General features: G+C 43.0%; 1 protein-coding gene across 2 annotated transcripts in view; it reads left to right on the forward strand.

Moving 5' to 3' along the window:
- Window positions 1-19,606, forward strand: part of DISC1 (DISC1 scaffold protein) — a 430,685-nt gene extending 411,079 nt beyond the window's left edge. The window contains exons 12-14 of one of the 2 annotated variants that reach the window (XM_059882640.1): window positions 2,144-10,795; window positions 14,072-14,303; window positions 14,607-19,606. In XM_059882640.1, coding sequence (XP_059738623.1) covers window positions 2,144-2,440 — 297 coding nt within the window. In that variant the 3' untranslated portion in view covers window positions 2,441-10,795; window positions 14,072-14,303; window positions 14,607-19,606. Of the gene's footprint in view, window positions 1-2,143; window positions 10,796-14,071 lie in introns of both variants that reach the window. The other variant, XM_059882639.1, reaches the window with a different exon arrangement.
- Window positions 19,607-24,165: the final 4,559 nt, after the last annotated feature.

A 24,165-nucleotide genomic window follows, 5' to 3' on the forward strand; every position in this document is an offset into this window, starting at 1 on the left:
GATATATATCCAGGGGTATGATTGCTGGTTCATACAGTAGCTCTGTTTTTCATTTTTAAAGTAACCTTCATATTATTCTCCACATGGTGATTTTGTACAGAAAAGTGACATAAAGAGGGCTCTTTTCTGGTTCATGTGGTGGATACAAGTGTGAAGGGGAAACGTTTCAGAAGGCGGGAGGTCCCAGACTTGGCTATTCATTCATGGAAACAATGAATGCCATGTGCCTACCATGTGTCTGACATTGTGCCAGGAGCTCTGAACCTAGTAGTGAGCAAGCCGCCATCGTCCGAGCTCTTATGGGGCTTGACGTGGATTGTCCCTTCTTTTATGGAACTTATGCCCTGGTGTGAGAGAGGGAAAATGAGTATTTGCACTGGTGCTGATAGCAGCTACATATAACATACATATAATACAGGTCTCCTGGCATTTAAAGTCTCCTTGGGAACGCTCTTGCACTGTTGGTGGGAATATAAATTGATACATCCACTATGGAAGAAGGTATGGAGATGCCTTTAAAAACTAGGAATAAAACCACCATATGACCCAGCAATCCCACTCATAGGGATATACCCTGAGGAAATCAAAACTGAAAAAGACACATGTATCCCATTGTTCATTGCAGCACTATTTACAATAGCTGGAACATGGAAGCAACCTAGATGTCCATCTACAGGTGAATGGATAAAGAAGTTGTGGTACATATACACAATGGAATATTACTCAGCCATAAAAAGGAATGCATTTGAATCAGTTCTAATGAGGTGGATGAACCTAGAACCTATTATACAGAGTGAAGCAAGTCAGAAAGAGAAAGATAAATATCGTATACTCATGCATATATACAGAATCTAGAAAAATGGTACTGAAGAATTTATTTGCAGGGTAGCAATGGAGAAACAGACATAGAGAATAGATTTATGGACATGGGGAGAGGAAAAGAGAGGGTGAGATGTATGGAGAGAGTAACATGGAAAGTTCAGTTCAGTTCAGTTCAGTCGCTCAGTCATGTCCTACTCTTTGTGACCCCGTGAACCGCAGCACGCCAGGCCTCACTGTCCATCACCAACTCCCAGAGTCCACCCAAACCCATGTCCATTGAGTCGGTGATGCCATCCAACCATCTCATCCTCTGTCATCCCTTTCTCCTCCTGCCCTCAATCTTTCCCAACATCAGGGTCTTTTCAAATGAGTCAGCTCTTTGCATCAGGTGGCCAGAGTATTGGAGTTTCAGTTTCAGCATCAGTCCTTCCAATGAATATTCAGGACTGATTTTCTTTAGGATAGACTGGTTGTATCTCCTTGCAGTCCAAGGGACTCTCAAGAGTCTTCTCCAACACCACAGTTCAAAGGCATCAATTCTTCAGCGCTCAGCTTTCTTTATAGTCCAACTCTCACATCCATATATGACCACTGGAAAACCTTACATTACCATATAGATAGCCAACAGGAATTCGCTGTATGGCTCAGGAAACCCAAACAGGGGCTGGGGTGGGATGCGGAGGGTGATGAGAGGGAGGTTCAGGAAGGAGGGGGCATGGGTGTACCTATGGCTGATTCATGTTGAAGTTTGACAGAAAACAACAAAATTCTGTAAAACAATTATCCTTCAATTAAAAAACAAATAAAAGTTTTAAAAAATCATAAAAAATCTCCTAAATATTCTAGCTTTCAGGGACTGTGACCAGTGTACGGATACGTGTTCAGTGCCCTATTGGAGCCCTGTGCCCCTAAAGGAACATCTCTCTGTTATTATAGGTCAGCCTCTCTTTGGTTAGAATTCCTAGTCCAGTGTGAGTTTGCCTATGAATGCAGTTCAAAGACCCAGGCTTCCCCTTTGATAAATCCACTTTAGGAGTTGATATACTGGATATAAGTCTTAGAAATGACTGGATGCAGGAGATAAACTGTGGAGTCATGTAGATACAGCTTATCATTCAGTAATAACCTGAAATTGCCATTCTCAAGAATGGCCTCCAGGGAAGACAAAGTTTCTGGCATGATTCCAATGGGATGCAGAGGGTAGCAGAGCTGTGTTGGGGAGTCTTCCCTTTGCAGACCATTGGATAAATCACAGATGTGTTCATAGCCCTGAAAATATCTGTAGTTTACTAATGATATATTTTTCTTTTTCCCTGGCCAGGAATCTTACATCTTTTCAGCAGAACTTGGAGAAAAATGTGAAACCATAGGCAAGAAGCTATTGTACTTAGAAGATCAACTGCACGTGGCAATCCACAGTCATGATGAAGATCTCATTCATATCCTTTTAATCCTGCAGATGGAGCACCTGTTAGGTTACTTTGTAAAAGAAAGTCTTAAAAAATTGCACAGTTTTCCTATGCCTCAGCAGATGGAAACAAATAGATACTCCTGGTATTTAGAGTTCAACACACCTCTGATCTCTGAGATTATTCAGTATGTGATGTTTTCTCTCTAGGTTTTGGTAAGTTGGCATTTTTGATGACTAAACCTGACTGCTAATAATTACCAAAGAAATTCAGACATGCACAAAATGAGGCCAAATTAAAATGCAGTTTGGGGCTGTGCAGCTGGGTTTGTGGGGCTCACACGGTTGTGAGTCTGATTGCATCGGTTTTCTAGGGGCTTTCTGAATACCGAGAAACCCAAATCCATCTTCAGCTTCCTCTTCCATGCGATTCTGCTTTATAAGGGGCAGGAGAGTATCACACTAGTGGGACTTCATATCATTCCCTTCCAATTTTTTCTCATACAAGATTCAGTGCATTTCCTGTCATATGTGCAAATCCCTTTATCAAAACTAGTTGCCAGTGACCAAGATAGCACAAGAAACTGCGGGCTTAGGTGTCTGTCCACGTGAAGCACTGAATCGCGTATTAATCAGTGTGTGGTTTGTCCCTGGTTAGCTCTTCTGAGGGCAGAGGAGTGCATGCAAGATGGATGAAGGCATATACAGCTCCGTCCTGTATTTTTTTTTAGGTATTTAATCATAAGTTGAAACTTCTCTAGATGAAAGTACTTCTTTGTTCATTTATCCTTTCTGTTCAGTAGTATGACTTTTATTAGATGTATTTGTGAGAAATGTAGCTATTTTGAACTTTGTTTCTCATTGCTGTCTTTTCAGAATTCTAGTTCTTATCAGACTTTATCTGGAATACGTGTGTATGTTTAAAGAGATTTGAATGGTCAAGCATTAACCATAATCACAAGTATTCAGATCCACAGTCTAATGATGGATTCAGTGTTGTGTTTCCTTTCTCCTTATAACCTGAAATCTTTCACCTTGCTTATTAAATTTAGCAGGAAAAAATTTTTCAACTTAATCAGTGATTATTTCCAATTGCTCAAGGTACATTTTTAAAAGCAGACATTCTGTTTTTTGTAAGTCCCTGCCCCTAATAAACTGTTATTTAAGCTCTTATTAAAAAGCTGTCCAAAGAAGCAGTAGCAGTATATTTGCCTTTTACTTTTGTTTATTTCATGTTCATGGATCCCACAGATTTGACAGTTGTTAGGGGAGTGTGGCCTCCAGCAGATGGACAAGTGACAGTCTGCGCCGGGGCATCTGGGAGCAGGGTCCTGCCGAGGGCCAGTGCACACTGAGCGGCTCCTGGCCAGCAGGTGGGCTTGTTCGTCAGTGGGAAAACCCCTCAGCTTCTGGTGGGCTCAGGTAACAGTTCTGACAGCTGCATTTGAGGTCTGTGTTAGCCTCTCATTTAGAAATTTTCAAAAACGTTAGTTTGACTCTAGGGAATTGGGTTTTCTCTTTAATAGATTTGGGTAGTGGGAAGGAGGCTGAGAGGGCACAGAGATGTGTATAAATGGGATGCTTTTAGAGTTCCCAACCCAGATTCAGGAGCAATGGGATCATGGACGGTGGATAATGCCTCTATCAGTTCAGTTCAGTTCAGTTCAGTCTCTCAGTCGTGTCCGACTCTTTGCGACCCCATGAACTGCAGCACACCAGGCCTCCCTGTCCATCACAAACTCCCGGAGTTCACTCAGACTCATGTCCATCGAGTCAGTGATGCCATCCAGCCATCTCATCCTCTGTCGTCCCCTTCTCCTCCTGCCCCCAATCCCTCCCAGCATCAGGGTCTTTTGCAATGAGTCAACTCTTCGCTTGAGGTGGCCAAAGTACTGGAGTTTCAGCTTTAACATCAGTCCTTCCAATGGACACCCAGGACTGATCTCCTTTAGGATGGACTGGTTGGATCTCCTTGCAGTCCAAGGGACTCTCAAGAGTCTTCTCCAACACCACAATTCAAAAGCATCAATTCTTCAGCACTCAGCTTTCTTCACAGTCCAACTCTCACATCCATCCATGACCACTGGAAAAACCATAGCCTTGACTAGACGAACATGTGTTGGCAAAGTAATGTCTCTGCTTTTTAATATGTTGTCTAGGTTGGTCATAACTTTCCTTCCAAAGAGTAAGCTTCTTTTAATTTCATGGCTGCATTCACCATCTGCAGTGATTTTGGAGCCCACAAAAATAAAGTCAGCCACTGTTTCCACTATTTCCCCGTCTATCTGCCATGAAGTGATGGGACCAGGTGCCATGATCTTTGTTTTCTGAATATTGAGCTTTAAGCCAACTTTTTCACTCTGCTCTTTCACTTTCATCAAGAGGCTTTTTAGTTCCTCTTCACTTTCTGCCATAAGGGTAGTGTCATCTGCATATCTGAGGTTATTGATATTTCTCCCAGCAATCTTGATTCCAGCTTGTGCTTCTTCCAGCCCAGCGTTTCTTATGATGTACTCTGCATAGAAGTTAAATAAGCAGGGTGACAATATACAGCCTTGACATACTCCTTTTCCTATTTGGAACCGGTCTGTTGTTCCATGTCCAGTTCTAACTGTTGCCTCCTGACCTGCATATAGGTTTCTATAGGTTTAGAGATGCCTCTATAAGCATCTCTAAAGTCAGATAACAACATGTGCCTGTAAGGTTCCCAGGTGCCACAAGTAAGCACCTGCCTGCCAGTGCAGGAGATGTAAGAGATGTGGATTTGATCCGTGAGTCAGGAAGATCCTCTGGATGGGAGGGCATGATAACCTACTCCAGTATTCTTTCCCTGGAGAATCCCATGGACAGAGGAGCCTGGCAGCTTCAGTCCATAGGGTCATAAAGAGTCGGACACAACGGAAGTGACTGAGCATGCACCCACTAAGGTTTTTACTTGAGTTAAATGGGTTAAGATTCAGAAAATGTGTTGAACATAGTTCTTATACATGGTTAAGTGCTTGGTTTTAGGAAGAAAAACATTTTCAGTGTCAGTGTCACAAGATCAAACCACATCCCATTTTTATATGAGGTTTCAAGATAGATTTTTTCAATCATTTTGTAATAAATCCTTGAGAGAACTGATTGGTAACCCTACAATGACTTATATGAAAAGTCATTTCACTCTGATAAAATTTCTATAGACAAATAGGGATTATTATTTCTACTTGATAGTTGAGAAGACTGAGGCTTAGAAATTGCATGACTGTCCAAGATCATTTCTGACGAACGGCAAAGCATCCAGCCACCTGCCCATGGTCCTTCATGGGCAATCAGGAGGCAGCCATGCCTGTACATAGCTGGACAGGCTTGTTCTGTGGAACACACAATTACTATCAAAATGTTAAGCTTTAATAAGAGGTGTTAAGTGAAGATATGTTTATTGAGCATTTTGCTGGTCCTTGCTGAAATAAGTGGAAACGTAGAGGGAACAGGTCAAACCAGGATTGGGAAGCACTGGTTTTGGTACTGAAGTCACCCTCCACCAATAACATTTACACCACAATATGGATTTCAATGCAGACTTTCCTCTGCAACTCTGGCTTTGTTCTGTGTCACTGATTGAGAGTAAATACAAAGAAGGTATCTTTGAATTCAAACAGAGTGGTGCTTAGTGGATCTCGGTGCCTTGAGATAGAAAGGCACATTTACAAGGCACTGCTGAAGCTTCTTACACAAACTGAAGCCCTTGTTTCAAATGAGAGCTTATCTCGATTCAAAGAGGCTGCTGAAATCCTCCAGCCAAACTCCAACTGGTTTGTGTTTCCATTCTTCATCAAAGAGACAAAGCTGAGTGCAGTTGAAAGAAACAGCTTGCCGTCAACAACAGGAAAGAATTTCCCAGCGAGTGTAGTACTTTTGTTTGATTCCATTAAGGACTCTGCCAGAGCCTCCTGTGTGTAGGCTGCAGAGTGAAAACATGATTAATTCGAGCCCACATCAATGTCCATGTCCAGAAGATTCAAGCCTTGAACACTGCAGATGCGGGAGGCACGGAACTTTGCATAAGCCATGAGTGTGAGAAAGCCCTGGGGCTGTAGCATCAGGGGAGGGTGGGCCAGTCACAAGCAGCGGGGCTGATCTTCCCAGCAGATCCTCTGGGCATCCTGATTTAACATCAAGGCTGTGGACAGCTGACTTGTAGTCTCTTGCTTTTATGAAGAAGACACTGGATTGACAGAGTGGAGGAAGGGAAGAAGACAGGCCGTGTCTCTTCATCCTCCTGACAGGCTCACTAAATCACACCGAGTAACAGCACCAACCCGTCAGGAAGCACACGGCAAGCATCTGAGAAGAGTCTGCAGCCTTAATTGGAAGAGCCGGCATCACAGAGGTGACTCACGCCTGGCATCTAAGGCGAGGACGGGAGGTGCGACTTCACTGCCACTCAAGCCGGGATTTCCAGGAGTGTTTGTCTGAGTCTGTAGTATAATTTCACAGTCACTTTGGATCCTAATTAGCAGTTGTGTTTTGAAAAAACATGTTAAGGGGATGGAATCATTCCTCCCCGTACATAGCGCTTTAACTGAAAACCACCTAAGTTAGGTGGATGTTTTAGCAGCGATTTTTCTCTTTCTCCTTCATCTTCTACAACACACTTTCAGGAGGAAAGAAGGACACCTAGGAGTGGGACACTGAGCATATTTCAGAGCCCCCAGGGTAGTTCTGCACGCCTCTGAATCCTAGATGAGACGGGACAGACTGATTCTATCTGTGGTTCTATTTGCATTCATGTCCAGGAAACCCTCCTGGATTTCTGTTCTTTCTCTTTACTTGGAATGCGTGGTGCCCAATCCATTAGTTTTGGTGGTGCTTGATGGCATGCAAACACTAAATACATCCAGATACATGCACAGATGCCACATGAGCTTAAGAGCCCTTGTTTGGTTCAGCTTTAAAACATGCAGCTGTAACTGACAAAGGAAATGGGAGTTTGGGGGGCTTGCTCTTGCCTCCTTGGAAATGCTTTCATCTTCTAGAACTGAAGAGCTGGAAGAGGGATTGTGACCATCATGGTGTCATAGATGAAAGAACCGAGACCCTAAGATGCTGCAGTTTGACCATTGTGTGCACTGGTCTGATGCGAATATGGGGGCCGGGGTTCTTCCCTCTGGCCCCCATGAAAAGGAGTGGAATGGGAAGAGGAGGACTGGGAGCCCAGGAGAGGTGTGGACACCTGGCTCCTACTGCAGGCTTAGCACAGGTGAACTTGGCCCTGGGTGGCACCAAAGGAAGTGGGCCTGTGCAAGCTTCACAACCTTTGAGGCTGCTACCTGTGGACGGGGCTTTCCTCTTTGCTCGTCAAGAACTGTGCCCCTCACTTTTGGCTTTGGGAATGAAGGAAAGTTCCCAGGACTGTGGCCACAGGGCCTGCAGAGGAATCACTGTTGATAAGGAAAAAATAATTTAGCAAATGAGTAACTTACTTCTTTTGGAAGCAAAGGAGATCAGATGAACTGAAGACCGTCGTTTGACCCAGCTAATAAAATGATCGCTTGGAATCACAATTGGCAGTAAAATTCTCAATTGTTTTTGATATATAAACAAAGACCCCTTTGAAAAAATCTGAGGATCTTTGGACATGGCTGCCCTAAAGGACAGTGTTGTCTTAGCACTAGAAGACTCATGTGAAACGTGCCTTTATTCATTGCAAACACACTCTGCACAATTTTACTATCAAGAAGTAATGTTCTTGGCACTTCCCTGCTGGTGCACTAGTTAAGAATCCGCCTTTCAATGGAGGGGACATGGATTCAATCCCTAGTCAAGGAGCAAAGATCTCACTTGCTTCCAGGCAGCCAAGCCCGTGTGGCAAAACTCCCAAGCTCATGTGCTACAGCGAAGACCCAGCACAGCCAAAATTTTAAAAAACATTTTTTAATTGTAAAAAAATTTTTTAAAGAAGTAATACTGCTGCCTAATACACCTGTAGTCTACAGCAAGGTGGTCTCGGGTTCCCAGGGGTTTTTAAAGATACTGGCATGCCAATCCTTGTACCATTGTTGTAATTAATGGGCTGATTTTCTTAGCTGCCACAGATCTTTGGTGGCGTATCTGTTACAGAGGATGAAATACCCACTTGGCTGAGAGGCTGCTAGAGCACAGGCATACTAAGAATCATTTAACTCCTTTTACACCTCTTCTTGCACTTAGATGTAATGAGCACCTCTGTCACATATACATAAATTCCAACACCGAAGTTTTACTCTGTTTCCTCAGAACTTTCACAAAACACATGGTCAAACGCCAATCGGCTTTAACTATGCACTTATTGGGGGAGCAGTCAGGAAAATCTGCATTTTATGAGTAAGATAATGAAAGCATCGGACGGTTTGCCAGCTTCCCAGAGCTGATGGGCACATCCTCAAATTTCCATCTTCTCATTCCTCCCTGTGTCCCTGGAGATTATTGTCTGAGTGTTATTTTAGTTGTATAACATAGTCTTTCTCTTTTGTGGCTTCTCTCTCACTTTCTTTTCAAAACTATTTTTCAGTGTGTTCTCCCAGTGCTAGACATTTTATGACTAGACATTTTATGAGTTCTTTAAGAGGCAGTTGAGTTTGGTTCAGTTTCTCTCTCTAAAAACCTTGGTTGTCATTCAGCATATCACAAGAGTGGGGCCTGTAGTCCCAGACTGCCTATCAGAGGTAATGAAGTCTCAGGAGTTTGTCAAGATTCATAAACTGCTTAAGCTCTATGCTTACTCTTTATAAACGTAGCTTAACTTTGTGATTAATTGGCAGCTTGGTATTTGGTCTGGGACCACTTATGCTCTTGCTTGTGTAAAGTCATATGTGTTTTCACTAAAGATTAACAGAGCTGTTCAGAGAAATAGAAGAAAACGAAATCTTTTAAAAAAGGAAAAAGACAAGTATTGGATACTTTCTTCTCTTGGATCTCAACTCCACCCTTGTTCCCCCCCACCCTCAAGTTCAAGTGCAAAGAGTGAATCATCATAGTAGACGTATGTAAATTATGTAAATGATGAAGTCTGGTGAGGCTTCAAGAGCAAGAATAACTGCCAAAGCCTTGTCAGGGTGGCTCAGCGATTTTTGCTTAGGTGAGGTTCATTTGCATAATTCCCAGGATCCTTTGGAATTCCTTATTTAAAAAAGAAAAAAGAACGCTTCCTATAGTCATAACCTGAAGGTATCTGTATCTCTTGACACTGCATCAACATCGCATTTGGATAAAACAACATTGTAGTAGATGTAGGCAGTCTGAGTGGGAAGATTTCTGCAAGCTGCTTACCCTAAAGCTTTCTGTCTTCTCCATATCTGATCTAGTAATATTTAAGTGGTCTGACCTCGTGCAATGACTTAACAGTATTTAAGTGGTATCAACATGTTTCTGTGTTTCTTCTTAAGTTCCTGTTGGATGAAGTTAAATTAGTTTGCTTATTAAATTAAGAGAATCTAAGCCACCACTCATTCTGTATTTGTCTTAGAATTGTTCTGACTGCAGGCACACCAGGAAAAGCAGAGTTAGCTGTGGACAGACAGGAAGACAACTGTTGGTTAAATGTTCCTGAGCTTAAACACCTAGAAGAGAGCTCATCTCTTTAAAGGATGGCAGTCATATTATTTATTCCATAGGATTACTTGCCAAGTTCCCTGTGATTGCTTTATCTACAGGAGAAACAACTTTATAGGTTAGGAAACTAAGAGCCCAACAGTTTAAAGAAAAATATATCAACCAACTAGCCAACCTAGAGAATGCAAGCTCCCTGCCTTATGTCAAGTCTCTAGTGCCCCGAATGGCTGTTTTACAAGTACCCTAGAGCATAATAACACATGAGAGCAGTTTAGAACTAAAGGTGTTTTGAAGTCATTGTTTCAGGAGAAAACTGAGATTCAAAATGATTTACACAAGGTGACAAGGCTGGCCAATGGCCAACAGGCACTGTAACTCATGACTCAATTTGGACCTGTGGTGGTGCCCAGTCCTGGCTTTCTCCAGAAGACTCTGGTTTCCAGCCTTCTTTCCTTTCCACTGTCAGAGCACTTGGATGTGCCAGGGGCCCCCACCCCAGCAGGGGGCTTAGCAGGAGTACAGTCACTCTGACCATATTCCGTGGAGCATCCTAGCTTGCCATCTGTCTCAGTCTAAAAGCTGACTCTTCTTTTTCCTGTTGGAAACCTTCCTTGAGACAGTCAATGACCTTGGGCCTCATAGGAACTGCAGTCACTCTTAAAAGAAGTGTAACATTTGTATTAATATTTAATTGGTCCAATTTGGAGGAACTTGAAACTGCAATTAGAGGGCAGTGCCCATCTGCTTTCAGCAGGCACGTGGCTCTTCCCAGATCCCTGGGAGGCTGCAGGGGCCGCCCGTCACCTTCACGTGTGTTCCTTAACAACATGCGCACAGTCTCTCAAGGGGGAGCTCCAGATGGTGAAGGAAACTCTCCAGGCCATGGCCCTGCAGCTCCAGCCAGCAAAGGAGGCGGGGGAGAGGGAGGCTGCAGCTTCCTGTGTGACAGCTGGCATCCGGGAAGCACAGTCCTGAGGCCTGACAGGATGGGGGGTGAGTGACTGTGTCATCAGCATGAGTGCTGGGGGCCTCTCCCATTTCTTCTGCATAACCAGTGTGCCTGAACCCATTACGGAGATGCGCAGCCTGGATGCCCAGCCAAAGGGTGGTCCTCTCTCCTGGGGCTGAGTTCAGGGGAGTTTGCAGATTGGAATATGCAGGGCAGGGGGTCATCTGCTGATTTCCTTCTGTCAGTCTGAGACACTTTTACTGTGTCATTAACAAGAGCATCCTGCAGAGGACTTGAAAAAAATCTCTCCATTACAGACCCCATTAGACAGACAGTGAAAGTGAAAGTGTTAGTCGCTCAGTCATGTCCAACTCTTTGCGACCCCATGAACTGTAGCCCCCCAGGCTCCTCTGTCCATGGAATTTTCCAGGCAAGAATACTGAGGTGGGTTGCCATTCTCTTCTCCAGGGAATCTTCCCAACCTTGGGATCAAACCTGGGTCTCCTGCCCTTTCAGGCAGATTCCTTACCATCTGAACCTCATTCCACCAAGGGAGCCTCATTAGACAGAAGTTGGGGTGAATTCTCCTAGAAAGATGTCTCTTTTCCTGCATCATCTTGCTTTCCGCTGCAGTTAAAATAGCTCCTGATTTAAGGAACTTATAAAAAAGGAAAGCATACATGTCTCTCTCATCATACCTGCTACATTTTCCTACAGGCGCATGGTATAAGGGAGCTAACTAACCCTAGAATCTGGAAGTAACGGCTTTTCACCTTAACTTCTCCTGTGATTCTTCATCATCTCAGGAGAATTAAGATCAAAATTTCCAGAAGGTATTTTTAAAGAGACAGCCTATCAGGAACCCCAGCCGTCTGGTTTTCCTGTTGTGGCAATGCCTATCTTTATAGGATGGTCCCTGATGTTTCATCAGGACTTGCTGAAATTCACCGACAACTAGAGCAGGAAGGGAGTAGGGGCCATAAGTGGGTTGGGAAATTATTTAAATGTTTAAACCTCTCCTATATTCCTGTGAACCAGTCTCACCCAGGGTCAGGCAGGACATGGAAATGGAAAGCTCCAGTGCAGTATAGTACTCAGCGAGGCAGGGCTGTACTCAGATAATCAGTGCTATACTCAGTTAATCACTGCTGTGCTTGGTTAACCAGTGCTGTACTCAGTCATGCAGTGTTATATTCAGTGAGGCAGTGCTGAACTCAGTTAACCAGTGCTGTACTCAGTGAGGCAGTGCTGAACTCAGTTAACCAGTGCTGTACTCAGTGAGGAAGGACTGTAGTCAGTAATAGTAATGTGGAGCACTGAAGGCCCCTCCCTGCTGAAGCAGCTGTAGAACAGGCTGAGCTCACCCAACAGCACTTCCCAAGGTGCACTGAGGAAGGCAGCCTTGAGAGATGCTCTGCAGACACACCGCTCTCCTTTGGCATGTTTGGGAAGATTCCTATGCCATCATTTCTGCTGGAAAGCAATGGTACAATCAGCATATTAGCCTTTGAGAGTGCTTCAAGTAAGAAAACCCTCCTGATTCCGTCTCACCCCAAACTCCCCAAGTTTAATGGATCATAGTTTTTAAATTTAAATTCTATTAATATTCCATCAGTCAACTGCATTCTCTAGGGGTGTCATGATCCATATGCTGGTTTATATCACTTATGTATGCATTAGAGATGAAACTCAAAACCTTTGCTATGCTGTGTTGTCCTTAGCTGCTCAGTCATGTCTGACTCTGCGATCCCATGGACTGCAGCCCACCAGGCTCCTCTGTTCATGGGGATTCTCCAGGCAAGAATACTGGAGTGGGTTGCCATGCTCTCCTCCATGGGATCTTCCCAACCCAGGGATTGAATCCAGGTTTTGACGGGGTCCAGCCCCGGCTGATCCAGGGTATTCGAAGCGGGGACAGCGTTGGCGAGGATCAGGATACAATAGCTTCAATTAAATATTAATTAGAGATATAAAGAGTAATAGAATGAGGATAGCTCAGTAGGAAAATTCAGTGGAGAAAAGAGGCTGAGTAGCTTGGTTTACACGGGAGACCAATAAAACTCCAAGACAAGAAGCTTGCACCACTTACGTAGGCCGCAGGCATCCTTCCATTTTCCCGAAGGAGAGGAGACACTGAGGCCTCCCCAGTCCGATCTTAGAAGCCCAGGCATAATTAGTAAGCTTGGTGGGTTCCGCGCTCCAGATGGAGACTCAGCCAGAGTTTGAGAGGGAGAAAGACATGGGGAGACCAGTATTTCGAGGAACTGATCCCAATTCTTTATTTTCCGGGGTCTGTTTTTATACACTAAGATGTTATACAAAAGTCACGTGGGGACAGCAGTCCTGACTTTTATTAAAGTCAGGTACTTCATACAAATGTATACAGAGGTCTTAGGGGTGTTACATCATCTTCTGGCCAGGGGGCCTGCTGACAATTTATGACCCTCTCCTTGTGACAGTGGTCAGTCAACCAGAACACTTATTTCTCCAAGGGTGATTATTCTTAAAACAGACGCCACCCAAATAAAGTTACATTCCTATAGGGTGAGGTGTAGTGGGTTTTAGTTAAGGAAAGAATTTACTTAGCCTAAGGTCTGACGTGATTTATATCAAAATTTAATACTTATTTCTTCTATATATTCATTAATGTGTGTAAGGGCAGGGGATGTGGAGACTTAGCAACAAACATTGGCTCAACAAATGAAAAACCCTTCACCAATACAATTTCTAATCAGCCCACTATACTTATACCAATGGTTTTCTAACTTTTCTAAGGAACCTGTTTTTAGAAGGTTTAAAGCATCTCGTGCCTCTCACGGTTGGGAGGCTGTGGGCAATCACATGGGGCCGGACAAGCCTGTCAGGCAGGCTAGAGAACCTTCAGAGGAGTTTGTATGTTAAAACACTCTTGTCATGCCCAGGAATTATTACTAACTGGAGCTCTAAGTTAACTCCTTCTCCAAAAGAGGTGGTGGGGGACAGCCCCCCGTAAAGTCAGAGGTGTAGGTGAGAGCACAAAGTAGTAAAGTAGGCAGGCTCTGGTTATGGGGGTAGATGCTCGAGGATTTCCAGGGGGACTCCTGAGGCTCGATCTCGCCTTTGAGTATGTCGAGCCTCCTTCCTCATGACCTTTGCCACGGGCGGAGTGCCTCACGCTGGCCCCCAACAAGGTTTCCCACATTGCAGGCAGATTCTTTACTGACTGAGCTACCAGTAAAGCTCCAAACTTTTGCAGTGTTGAGTTAGTAAGGACTGGCCACAGTTTGTAAGTGTAATTGACTAACTGGTGTTTTTATATTTCTGTCTCTTGATGCTCACAGGAGGAGTGACGCTCCTGTCTTCATTCAGATCCATGGACAGTTGACAATCTTTGTCATTTCCTGAAGTCACACTGCCATTTCCAAAGGCAGCTGGTGCTTTGCTCAGCCTTCCATGCTGTGCAGTGCTTCCGTCAGGAGATGGCCCTGCTTAAGCCAGCAGGTGGCTGTGGTCCAGGGAACAAGCAAAAGCACAGCATATGAATTTTCTGATTGTTTTTTCTAAAATTTTCTGGTGAGCACTTAAAAATATATACTATGCATATTTTAGTAATTATATAATTAGTTTGTTCTAGGAATGCTTTTCAGTGTTTTTCAATGATGGAGCAAATTCCTGAATTATTTATCATGTCTAAGCAATATTATGTACTAGTCACATGGCACATGGAATTCCTCAGTCCTTGAATTAATTCCAGTGAAGCAAAACTTGTAGAGTCAGAATTGTCTCTAATGAATCCCTACTTTGAGAAGTGTCATCTTAAAAAACCCTACAAGACATTTTGGGAGTCACCTAACGCAAGTGTTTTATATTACTCAGGTACCATCATGAATAATTCTGTGAGGTTATGATGTAGCTGAAAATTCTGGAAGCTAATGACTATCTGAGTGTGCCCTAAATAAGTGTTCTCCAGTGCCCCAGTGGGCAGCATATCCATCTCCTTGTTGAGATGCCAGATCAAGGTGGGTGAATGATGCTTTAACCACCTGCTACAGCTCATCCCTAGCCTGTGCTGGTGTCAGAGGCAACCAGGAAGCCTGCACAAGGCCAGGGTGTTTCTTCTGCCCACACGACCTTCTCACACCCCTCTTCAGCCACTGTGATCCCCAAAAACCCAGGGCTGTGTATCCGAAACCATAATATAGGACAGTTTCTGTCAGGGCAACATAAGAGGAGATTAGAGCTTGAATTTAAAAGCCACAAAGCAATAACAATAAAAAAGCTAAGCTTTTATGGAGACAGTCAGGACCGCAAGCACAAGTGCAGGTGGAAAATGATGACTTTGGGTCTGATTCCATGGCACCATGCAAGAGAATCAATGATGAATCACGTGGTAGTCTGCACTGAGCTGCTGGCACCTGAACGCCAGCCATTTGTCTTCCACCAGCCTGAGCCGTGGCATGTTCTCAGTCAGTGACATTCCCGGCTCCTTCTAACTTCTTGAAATTTCAACATCAAATGATCTTCCTCAAATCAGATGAACATGTAATATTAGAAACGATTCTCCCTGTGTAGTAGGGGTGGATTCCCCAGCACAGGAGCATGAAAATGCTCACGTGTGTGTTGGGACTGTTCCCACACCTTTGCAATCATTATCATCTTAATTCTTACTCCAACCTTAGGGGGCAGGTGTTTGTAGTTGATGGAACTGCACCTCGGGAGACTGATGAACATTACCCACAGCACGGAGCAGGTGAATAGGGGGCCGGAAGCAACAGTTAGACCCCCCACAGCACAGAGCAGGTGAATAGGGGGCTGGAAGCAACAGTTAGACCCCCCACAGCACAGAGCAGGTGAATAGGGGGCCGGAAGCAACAGTTAGACCCCCCACAGCACAGAGCAGGTGAATAGGGGGCCGGAAGCAACAGTTAGACCCCCCACAGCACAGAGCAGGTGAATAGGGGGCCGGAAGCAACAGTTAGACCCCCCCACAGCACAGAGCAGGTGAATAGGGGGCCGGAAGCAACAGTTAGACCCCCGAAGACAGGTAGACCACTCTTACCTGTGTTCTTACTAAAGTGCTTTCAATGTCTTTGGGGCACTATTTGTTCCCCTAGAGCTTATTTGTTCCCTTGAGAACAGGTGGTCATCTTGGAACTCCTGCTTAAGAATCAGAGAACTGAGCCTAGGGAAACCCTGGCTCCTCACACCCTGAGTTGAGCCTCACTGCACTGTGACCATGAAGTCTAGGCTCAGACAGGCTTCAAGGACCTGCCACCCACCACTGTCCTAATCCACCATTCATTCCCCATCCCCTGTAAAGTCATGCCAGGAACAACCACCTACTCCCCGACAACAGGCAGATTTTCTTGAAAACGTCCATCTAATCGGTGTTTTTCAGAAAACATTAGAGAAAGCAGCTTTACGCTCACTGTTTAATGGCTTACATTAAGAAGTAACTTGATGCTCTAATTTTGAATACCCTTATCTTATCTAATCTTTGAATTTTGTCATGTAATTTATTACTTCATGAAATTTACTTTTTATGTGTTAAACTAAAAATGTTACCCAAGTCATTGGTGCACCTTTAACAATTTTTTTTTCTTTTTTCTTTTTTTTATCTTCTGGAGTATGGAGGATAGAAAAATGTAACAGCTTTACTCGTCTCATCTTTCTGTTATAGGATGAGTCATGTACTTACATTGCACAAAATGTTTGTAATAAAGCAATGCTTTAAAAGTGTGTATGTGCTTACTTTCAGATATTAACCAGTCATAAAATGATAGAATTTTATATTCCAGACCCTTTGAAGAAATTGAAAATAACATTACTATTAAATGGGGAACAGGACAGAGTGTCCACTAACAACACTGAAATATTTTACTGGAGGTACTGGCTTAGGCCAGAAAAATAAATGAGAGTTACAATCTGGAAAGGAAGAGATACAACATTAATAGTGACAGGTGATGTCATTGTTAGCCAGACAATCTAAGAGAATTAACAAACACAAAACTTACTTACACAAATAACAACACAATCAGCTTACCAAAATCAATATGCTTTACATATACAAATAATAATCAGAACATAAAGTATAAGAAAAGACCTACTTTCAATAGCAACAAGAAAAGAAAACAGCTAGGAACAAATATAAATAAGAAACATACAAGCCTTGTCTGAAGGAAATTTTAAGATGAAGAACACAAGAGGAGAATTGAATACAGAGAATGACGTTAACTTTTGGGTAGAAAGTCATCATAAATTGTCAGACCTCTGTAGATAAATTCATAAATACTACCTGATCCCAACAGAGTCACAAATGTATAGATATTCTCAGCAACCATTCTCTGCTTCATCCTTTCTAGAAATTCTTCATTCAGGTGCTTAAATTACAAATGTACTCACACATAAGCGGAGTTGCCATATGTATTTATACTGTTAAAGCAGTTAAACGAGGAATCCATTAGCCTGGGGGAGCTCCAGTGCCCTGGCACCTATACCAGCAAGCCCACATCTAAGCCTGTAAATGCTTCAAGGTTATGAAATCGAGGCCTGAGGACGACCAGTCACAAACAGCCAATTAGGCTTTGAACTATAGCCAATCAGTCCTTCCCTTGCTTCCACATTTTCTCTGTGAAACTTTTTCTTCCTCCTGTCAGTGGTGTCTCCCAATTACTTCTGGTTTGGCACTGATTCAGATTGATTTTTGCTCAAAAAAAAAAAAAAATCTTAAAAAGTTTAAAATGCCTCAGTATATTTTTTAACAGCCCTATTGTTTGTAAGAGAGAAAATTGGAAACAAGCTAAATTTTCATCCATAGCAAACTGTTTTTAAATAAATTATGGCACAGCCACACTACGGAATGCTTTGAAGTTGCTAAAAGGTCTTTCTATACATGTCTACTTGTGTCTGCAGAAATATCCCTGCAAAGGGGCCCACTTAACTTGGGGAAGAGGGTTGGAAGGAGATTTACTTTTTCTGTGTCTTGTTCTTTTAAAAATTTGTACCAAGTGCTTCTGCTTTTTATTCAAAAAATCAATTCTTTAAGAAAAAAGCCATGATCACGGAGACTGGAAGTGGGGCCTTGGGTAGGACAGGGCACTTGGGCCCAGGCCCCCAGCACTGCCTCAGAATTTACCCCCTTGTAAGCACCCACTGGGTACCCAGCACCATACTGGGGAGTGTGCCACATACTGGTGATAAAAAGACAACTGTCAGATGTTATGATCAAATGATCTGAAGGAAGTAACTAATAATATTTATAATTACAAATATTATGTTATAAAATATAAATATTACCATTTTAAAGACAAGGGATGAATTTTGTTTTGACACTTGAACAATGATGTCAGGTGGTAGAGTACCAAAAATTCAGTCCCTTCTGTAATTCCAGTTCTGGTCCTGGGTTAGGGAGTTGGACAAAGCCTCCTTCCTCGGAACACAAGATCGAAGAGATCTAAGAGAGCTGTAGTTGGCTGTGAAGTCAGAGTGCGGCTGGGGATGGAGTTACATCTCTTCCCCACTGCTTCTTAGGAGTTACTTCTGCAATCAGTGTTTTATTCAAATAGGTAGGCCTTTAAAGGGCAGAAGGCAATGGCACCCCACTCCAGTACTCTTGCCTGGAAAATCCCATGGACAGAGGAGCCTGGTGGGCTGCAGTCCGTGGGGTCGCTAAGAGTCGGACACGACTGAGCGACTTCCCTTTCACTTTTCACTTTCCTGCACTGGAGAAAGAAATGGCAACCCACTCCAGCGTTCTTGCCTGGAGAATCCCAGGGACGGGGGAGCCTGGTGGGCTGCCGTCTACGGGGTCGCACAGAGTCGGACACGACTGAAGTGACTTAGCAGCAGCAGCAGCATGCCTTTAAAGGGACCTACCACATATACTTTCACACTGGAGAAAGGAGGTTCTGACAGACACCAGAGTGAAGAACAGTCCAGAAAATATCTCTTCTCATTATTAAAATAACACATAAGAACTGATTGATTTTACTCTTCTGTTTTCAAGAGTTTGAAGCATCTATTGGAAACAGCTCAGGTGCATGACAGGAATTTGATGTCTTCCCATTGTCTATTTATTCACTCCAGAAATATTTATTGAATTCTTATTATAAAAATTGTTCTTTCTATGTTGAAAAGCAGAAACATTACTTTGCCAACAAAGGTTCGTCTAGTCAAGGCTATGGTTTTTCCAGTGGTCATGGATGGATGTGAGAGTTGGACTGTGAAGAAAGCTGAGCGCCAAGGAATTGATGCTTTTGAACTGTGGTGTTGGAGAAGACTTGAGAGTCCCTTGGACTGTAAGGAGATCCAACCAGTCCATTCTAAAGGAGATCAGCCCTGGGTGTTCTTTGGAAGGAATGATGCTAAAGCTGAAACTCCAGTACTTTGGCCACCTCATGCGAAGAGTTGACTCATTGGAAAAGACCCTGATGCTGGGAGGGATTGGGGCAGGAGGAGAAGGGGACGGCAGAGAATGAGATGGCTGGATGGCGTCACTGACTCGATGGACATGAGTCTGAGTGAACTCCGGGAGTTGGTGATGGACAGGGAAGCCTGGCGTGCTTCGGTTCATGGGGTCGCAAAGACTCAGACACGACTGAGCAACTAAACTGAACTGAACTGATGATGGATAAATTTGTGACTATTTATAAATTTATAGAGGTTAAAATCTTAGTGAAAATCATTCAGCCAGTAATGAAAATATGCGTTGTTTCTCAGAACTCTTGGTTTTACATCTACATGATAAATTGTAAGACAATGCACACACAGAAAGACACCCAATAGCAATTAAGTTCATATTAAGCAATAGTCACTCATTATTTTGTTTCCTATATTATTTTATTTATAAGAACAACATTAAAAATTGTTTTAAAAGATTCATGTATAATCTTCATTTTTCTATTCATCTACACAAAAATATATTTTCATTAAATTGCAGCTAGTCTATTTTTTATTCTGCTTTTTATGTTTAAGATGATGGTATTTTCCATTTTGCTACATAATCATTGTAATCTTTGTATTTGTTGCTGCATAATGTTCTATCAAGTTGATCTGCTGTAGCTTAGATATTCCTATGTCCATGCATCTGTCCTAAGTCACTTCAGTTTTCTCCGACTCTTTGTGACTCTCAGGCTCCTCTGTCCATGGGATTCTCCAGGCAAAAATACTGGGATGGGTTGCCATGCCCTCCTTCAGGGGATCTTCCTGACCCAGGGATAGAACCAGTGTCTCTTAGGTGCCCTGCACCAGCAGGTGGGTTCTTTACCACTAGCACTACCTGGGAAATCCCTATTTCTGTGTCAGTTCAGTTCAGTTGCTCAGTCGTGTCCGACTCCTTGTGACCCCATGCACTGCAGCACTCCAGGCCTCCCTGTCCATCAGCAACTCCCGGAGCTTACTTAAACTCATGTCCATCGAGTCGGTGATGCCATCTCATTCTCTGTCATCCCATTGTCCTCCCGCCTTCAGTCTTTCCCAGCATGAGGATTTTTTTCAAATGAGTCAGCTCTTCACATCAGGTGGCCAAAGAATCAGGGCTTCAGCTTCAGAATCAGTCCTTCCAATGAATATTCAGGACTGATTTCCTTTAGGATGGACTGGCTGGATCTCCTTGCAGGCCAACGGTCTCTCAACAGTCTTCTCCAACACCACAGTTCAAAAGCATCAATTCTTCAGCGCTCAGCTTTCTTTATAGTCCAACTCTCACATCCATACATGACTGCTGGAAAAAACCATAGTTTGGACTAGACAGACCTTTGTCGGCAAAGTAATGTCTCTGCTTTTTAATATGTTGTCTAGGTTGGCCATGGCTTTTCTTCCAAGGAGCAAGCCTCTTTTAATTTCATGACTGCCATGATTTTGGGGCCCAAGAAAATAGTCTGTCACCGTTTCCACTGTTTTCCTATATATTTGCCATGAAGTGATGGGACCAGGTACCATGATCTTAGTTTTCTGAATGTTGAGCTTTAAGCCAACTTTTTCAGTCTCCTCTTTCACTTTCATCAAGAGGCTCTTTAGTTCTTCTTCTCTTTCTGCCATAAGGGTGGTAGCATCTGCATATCTGAGGTTATTGATATTTCTCCTAGCAATCTTGATTCCAGCTTGTGCTTCATCAACCCAGCATTTCTCATGATGTACTCTGCATGTAAGTTAAAGAAGCAGGGTGACAATATATAGCTTTGACATACTCTTTTCCCTATTTGGAACCAGTCTGTTGTTTTAAGTCCAGTTCTAACTGTTGCTTCTTGACCTGCATACAGGTTTCTCAGTAGGCAGGTCAGGTGGTCTGACATTCCATCTCTTTCAGAACTTTCCACAGTTTATTGTGATCCACACAGTCAAAGGCTTTAGCATAGTCAATAAGCAGAAGTAGATGTTTTTCTGGAACTCTCTTGCTTTTTCTATGATCCAAAGGATGTTGGCAATTTGATCTCTGGTTCCTCTGCCTTTTCTAAATCCAGCTTGAACATCTGGACATTCATTGCTCATGTACTGTTTAAGCTTGGTTTGGAGAATTGTGAGCATCAGTTTGCTTGCATGTGAGATGCATGCAATTGTGTGGTGGTTTGAGCACTCTTTGGCATTGCCTTTCTTTGGGATTGGAATGAAAACTGACCTTTTCCAGTCCTGTGTCCACTGCCGAGTTTTCCAAATTTGCTGGCATATTGAGTGCAGTACTTTCACAGCATCATCTTTCAGGATTTGAAATAGCTCAACTGGAATTCCATCACCTCCACTAGGTTTGTTCATAGTAATGCTTCGAAGTAAGGCCCACTTGACTTTGAATTCCAGGATGTCTGGCTCTAGGTGAGTGATCACACCATCGTGATTATCTGGGTCGTGAAGATCTTTTTTGTATAGTTCTTCTGTATTCTTGCCACCTCTTCTTAGTATCCTCTGCTTCTGTTAGGCCCATACCATTTCTGTCATTTATTGTGCCCATCTTTGCATGAAATGTTCCCTTGGTATCTCTAATTTTCTTGACGAGATCTCTAATCTTTCCCATTTTATTATTTTCCTCTATTTCTTTCCTATGTCATTCAGTTCACTTCAGTTCAGTCACTCAGTCGTGTCCGACTCTTTGCGACCCCATGAATTGCAGCACGCCAGGCCTCCCTGTCTATCACCATCTCCTGGAGTTCACTCAAACTCACGTCCATCGAGTCAGTGATGCCATCCAGCCATCTCATCCTCTGTTGTCCCCTTTTCCTCTTGCCGCCAATCCTTCCCAGCATCAGAGTCTTTTCCAATGAGTCAACTCTTCGCATGAGGTGGCCAAAGTACTGGAGTTTCAGCTTTAGCATCATTCCTTCCAAAGAACACCGAGGTCTGATCTCCTTTAGAATAGACTGGTTGGATCTCCTTGCAGTCCAAGGGACTCTCAAGAGTCTTCTCCAACACCACAGTTCAAAAGCATCAATTCTTCGGTGCTCAGCTTTCTTCACAGTCCAACTCTCGCATCCATACATGACCACTGGAAAAACCATAGCCTTGACTAGATGGACCTTTGTTGGCAAAATAATGTCTCTGCTTTTGAATGTGCTGTCTAGGTTGGTCATAACTTTTCTTCCAAGGACTAAGCGTCTTTTAATTTCATGGCTTGAATCACCATCTGCAGTGATTTTGGAGCCCCCCAAAATAAAGTCAGCCACTGTTTCCACTGTTTCCCCATCTATCTGCCATGAAGTGATGGGACCAGATGCCATGATCTTCGTTTTCTGAATGTTGAGCTTAAAGCCAACTTTTTTCACTCTCCTCTTTCACTTTCATCAAGAGGCTTTTTAGTTCTTCACTTTCTGCCATAAGGGTGGTGTCATCTGCATATCTGAGTTTATTGATATTTCTCCCGGCAATCTTGATTCCAGCTTGTGCTTCCTCCAGCCCAGTGTTTCTCATGATGTACTCTGCATATAAGTTAAAGAAGCAGGGTGACAATATACAGCCTTGACGTACTCCTTTTCCTATTTGGAACCAGTCTGTTCCAGTCTGAACCCTGTCCAGTTCTAACTGTTGCTTCCTGACCTGCATGTAGGTTTCTCGAGAGATATTAAATCTTTCCAATATTTTGCTGTTATAGACAAAGCTGCAATAATATTTTCATGCATATAGATTTTCCTTTCCTTTGAATTTTGTTCCTGGGAGGAATTCCCAGGAGTGAGAATTCTGGAGTAAAAGGTAAGGAAGAGTGACGCATTTGCAATGAAGCTTAAATTAGGGAACAAATTGACGACAGCAACCAGCTTGCAAGCAGTCCTTCCTCTGCTGAGGGGATTCCCGACCAGGTATTGATTGGTTTCATTGATTTTGTGGTGCTTCCTCTTGTCACGGATATATCCACAATTACCACAGCAGGCAAATCACAGCTGGGCAATTTCTGCCATTAAAATGAGCAGCTTCAACTCTGCAGCGGCATTTCACTGCCCTCCTCACCGATGCTGCCCTCTTGTAGGTCTGTGCTCTGCCTCTTGAAGGTCTGGATTCTCTCCAGGTAAGTGCGTGGGGTCCCACAAGCATCCAGGATTTAGAAGACCAAAGACCTGGACTGAAGTCATTTCCCACTTGCCAGTTGTCTTCTTGATCCTTTGTTTGAATATCTGCAAATTGAAATTGATAATAATAAACCCTTCCATTTGGCATGGTGGAAAGACTCAAAGAGATCAATATAAATGAAAGAACTGAAAGATAAATCAGCATATATAGGCTTTAAAATGAGGAAAATTTCTAGTATAGAAAGTGAACAGAATCAATTTAAGGGTGAATGCAACCCAGTCAAGACCACTGTGTATGCCCCAAAGGGAATAACTTGAGTTGTATGTGGGGTTTTCTATTTCTACATGTTCTTTAACTCTGTATTTTAGTATTCTGATTTTAAAAATTTAATCTTATAGTTTTTATAGTATATTATACAATTATTAATATATTTGCTTATTACATTGTGTTAATAATGTAAATGTTTTTGCATAACATTTTACTTTGTGCATTGTTTATTATATAAATTTTGCTCTATTTTATTATTGATTAGTATTTCTTGGGATGTTCTTGAAATCATCTTGGTTTCTCTGGAGAATCAGGTACATATACTTAAATAAAGAGATCCTTTCTTGTTCAATTAAAAAACATGTTTCACATTTGTGGCTTTGTGTGCCCCTTCTCCCAACTCCCAGGGTGGTCTCAGATACTCAAGAGAACATGAAAGGTTGACATAGAAAGTGCTTTGGGGAACGTCTGTTTAATCTACTCAGTCCAGCCTAGCTGAGGGGTAAATAATCATAAACACTCATGGCTCCTTCTAAAGCATCCTCCCAACCTGCAGACTTGCATATGAACTAGAGCTTGGCTTTGAATGACCAGAGCCAAAACACTCCCCCTACCTGGCCCCCACACATTTCACATCCTTAGCCCCTGAACAATGTAGGAATGCAGATTCCAGGCCCCT

Source organism: Bos taurus, chromosome 28 (genome assembly GCF_002263795.3).
Source record: "Bos taurus isolate L1 Dominette 01449 registration number 42190680 breed Hereford chromosome 28, ARS-UCD2.0, whole genome shotgun sequence".
Lineage (NCBI taxonomy): Eukaryota > Metazoa > Chordata > Mammalia > Artiodactyla > Bovidae > Bos > Bos taurus.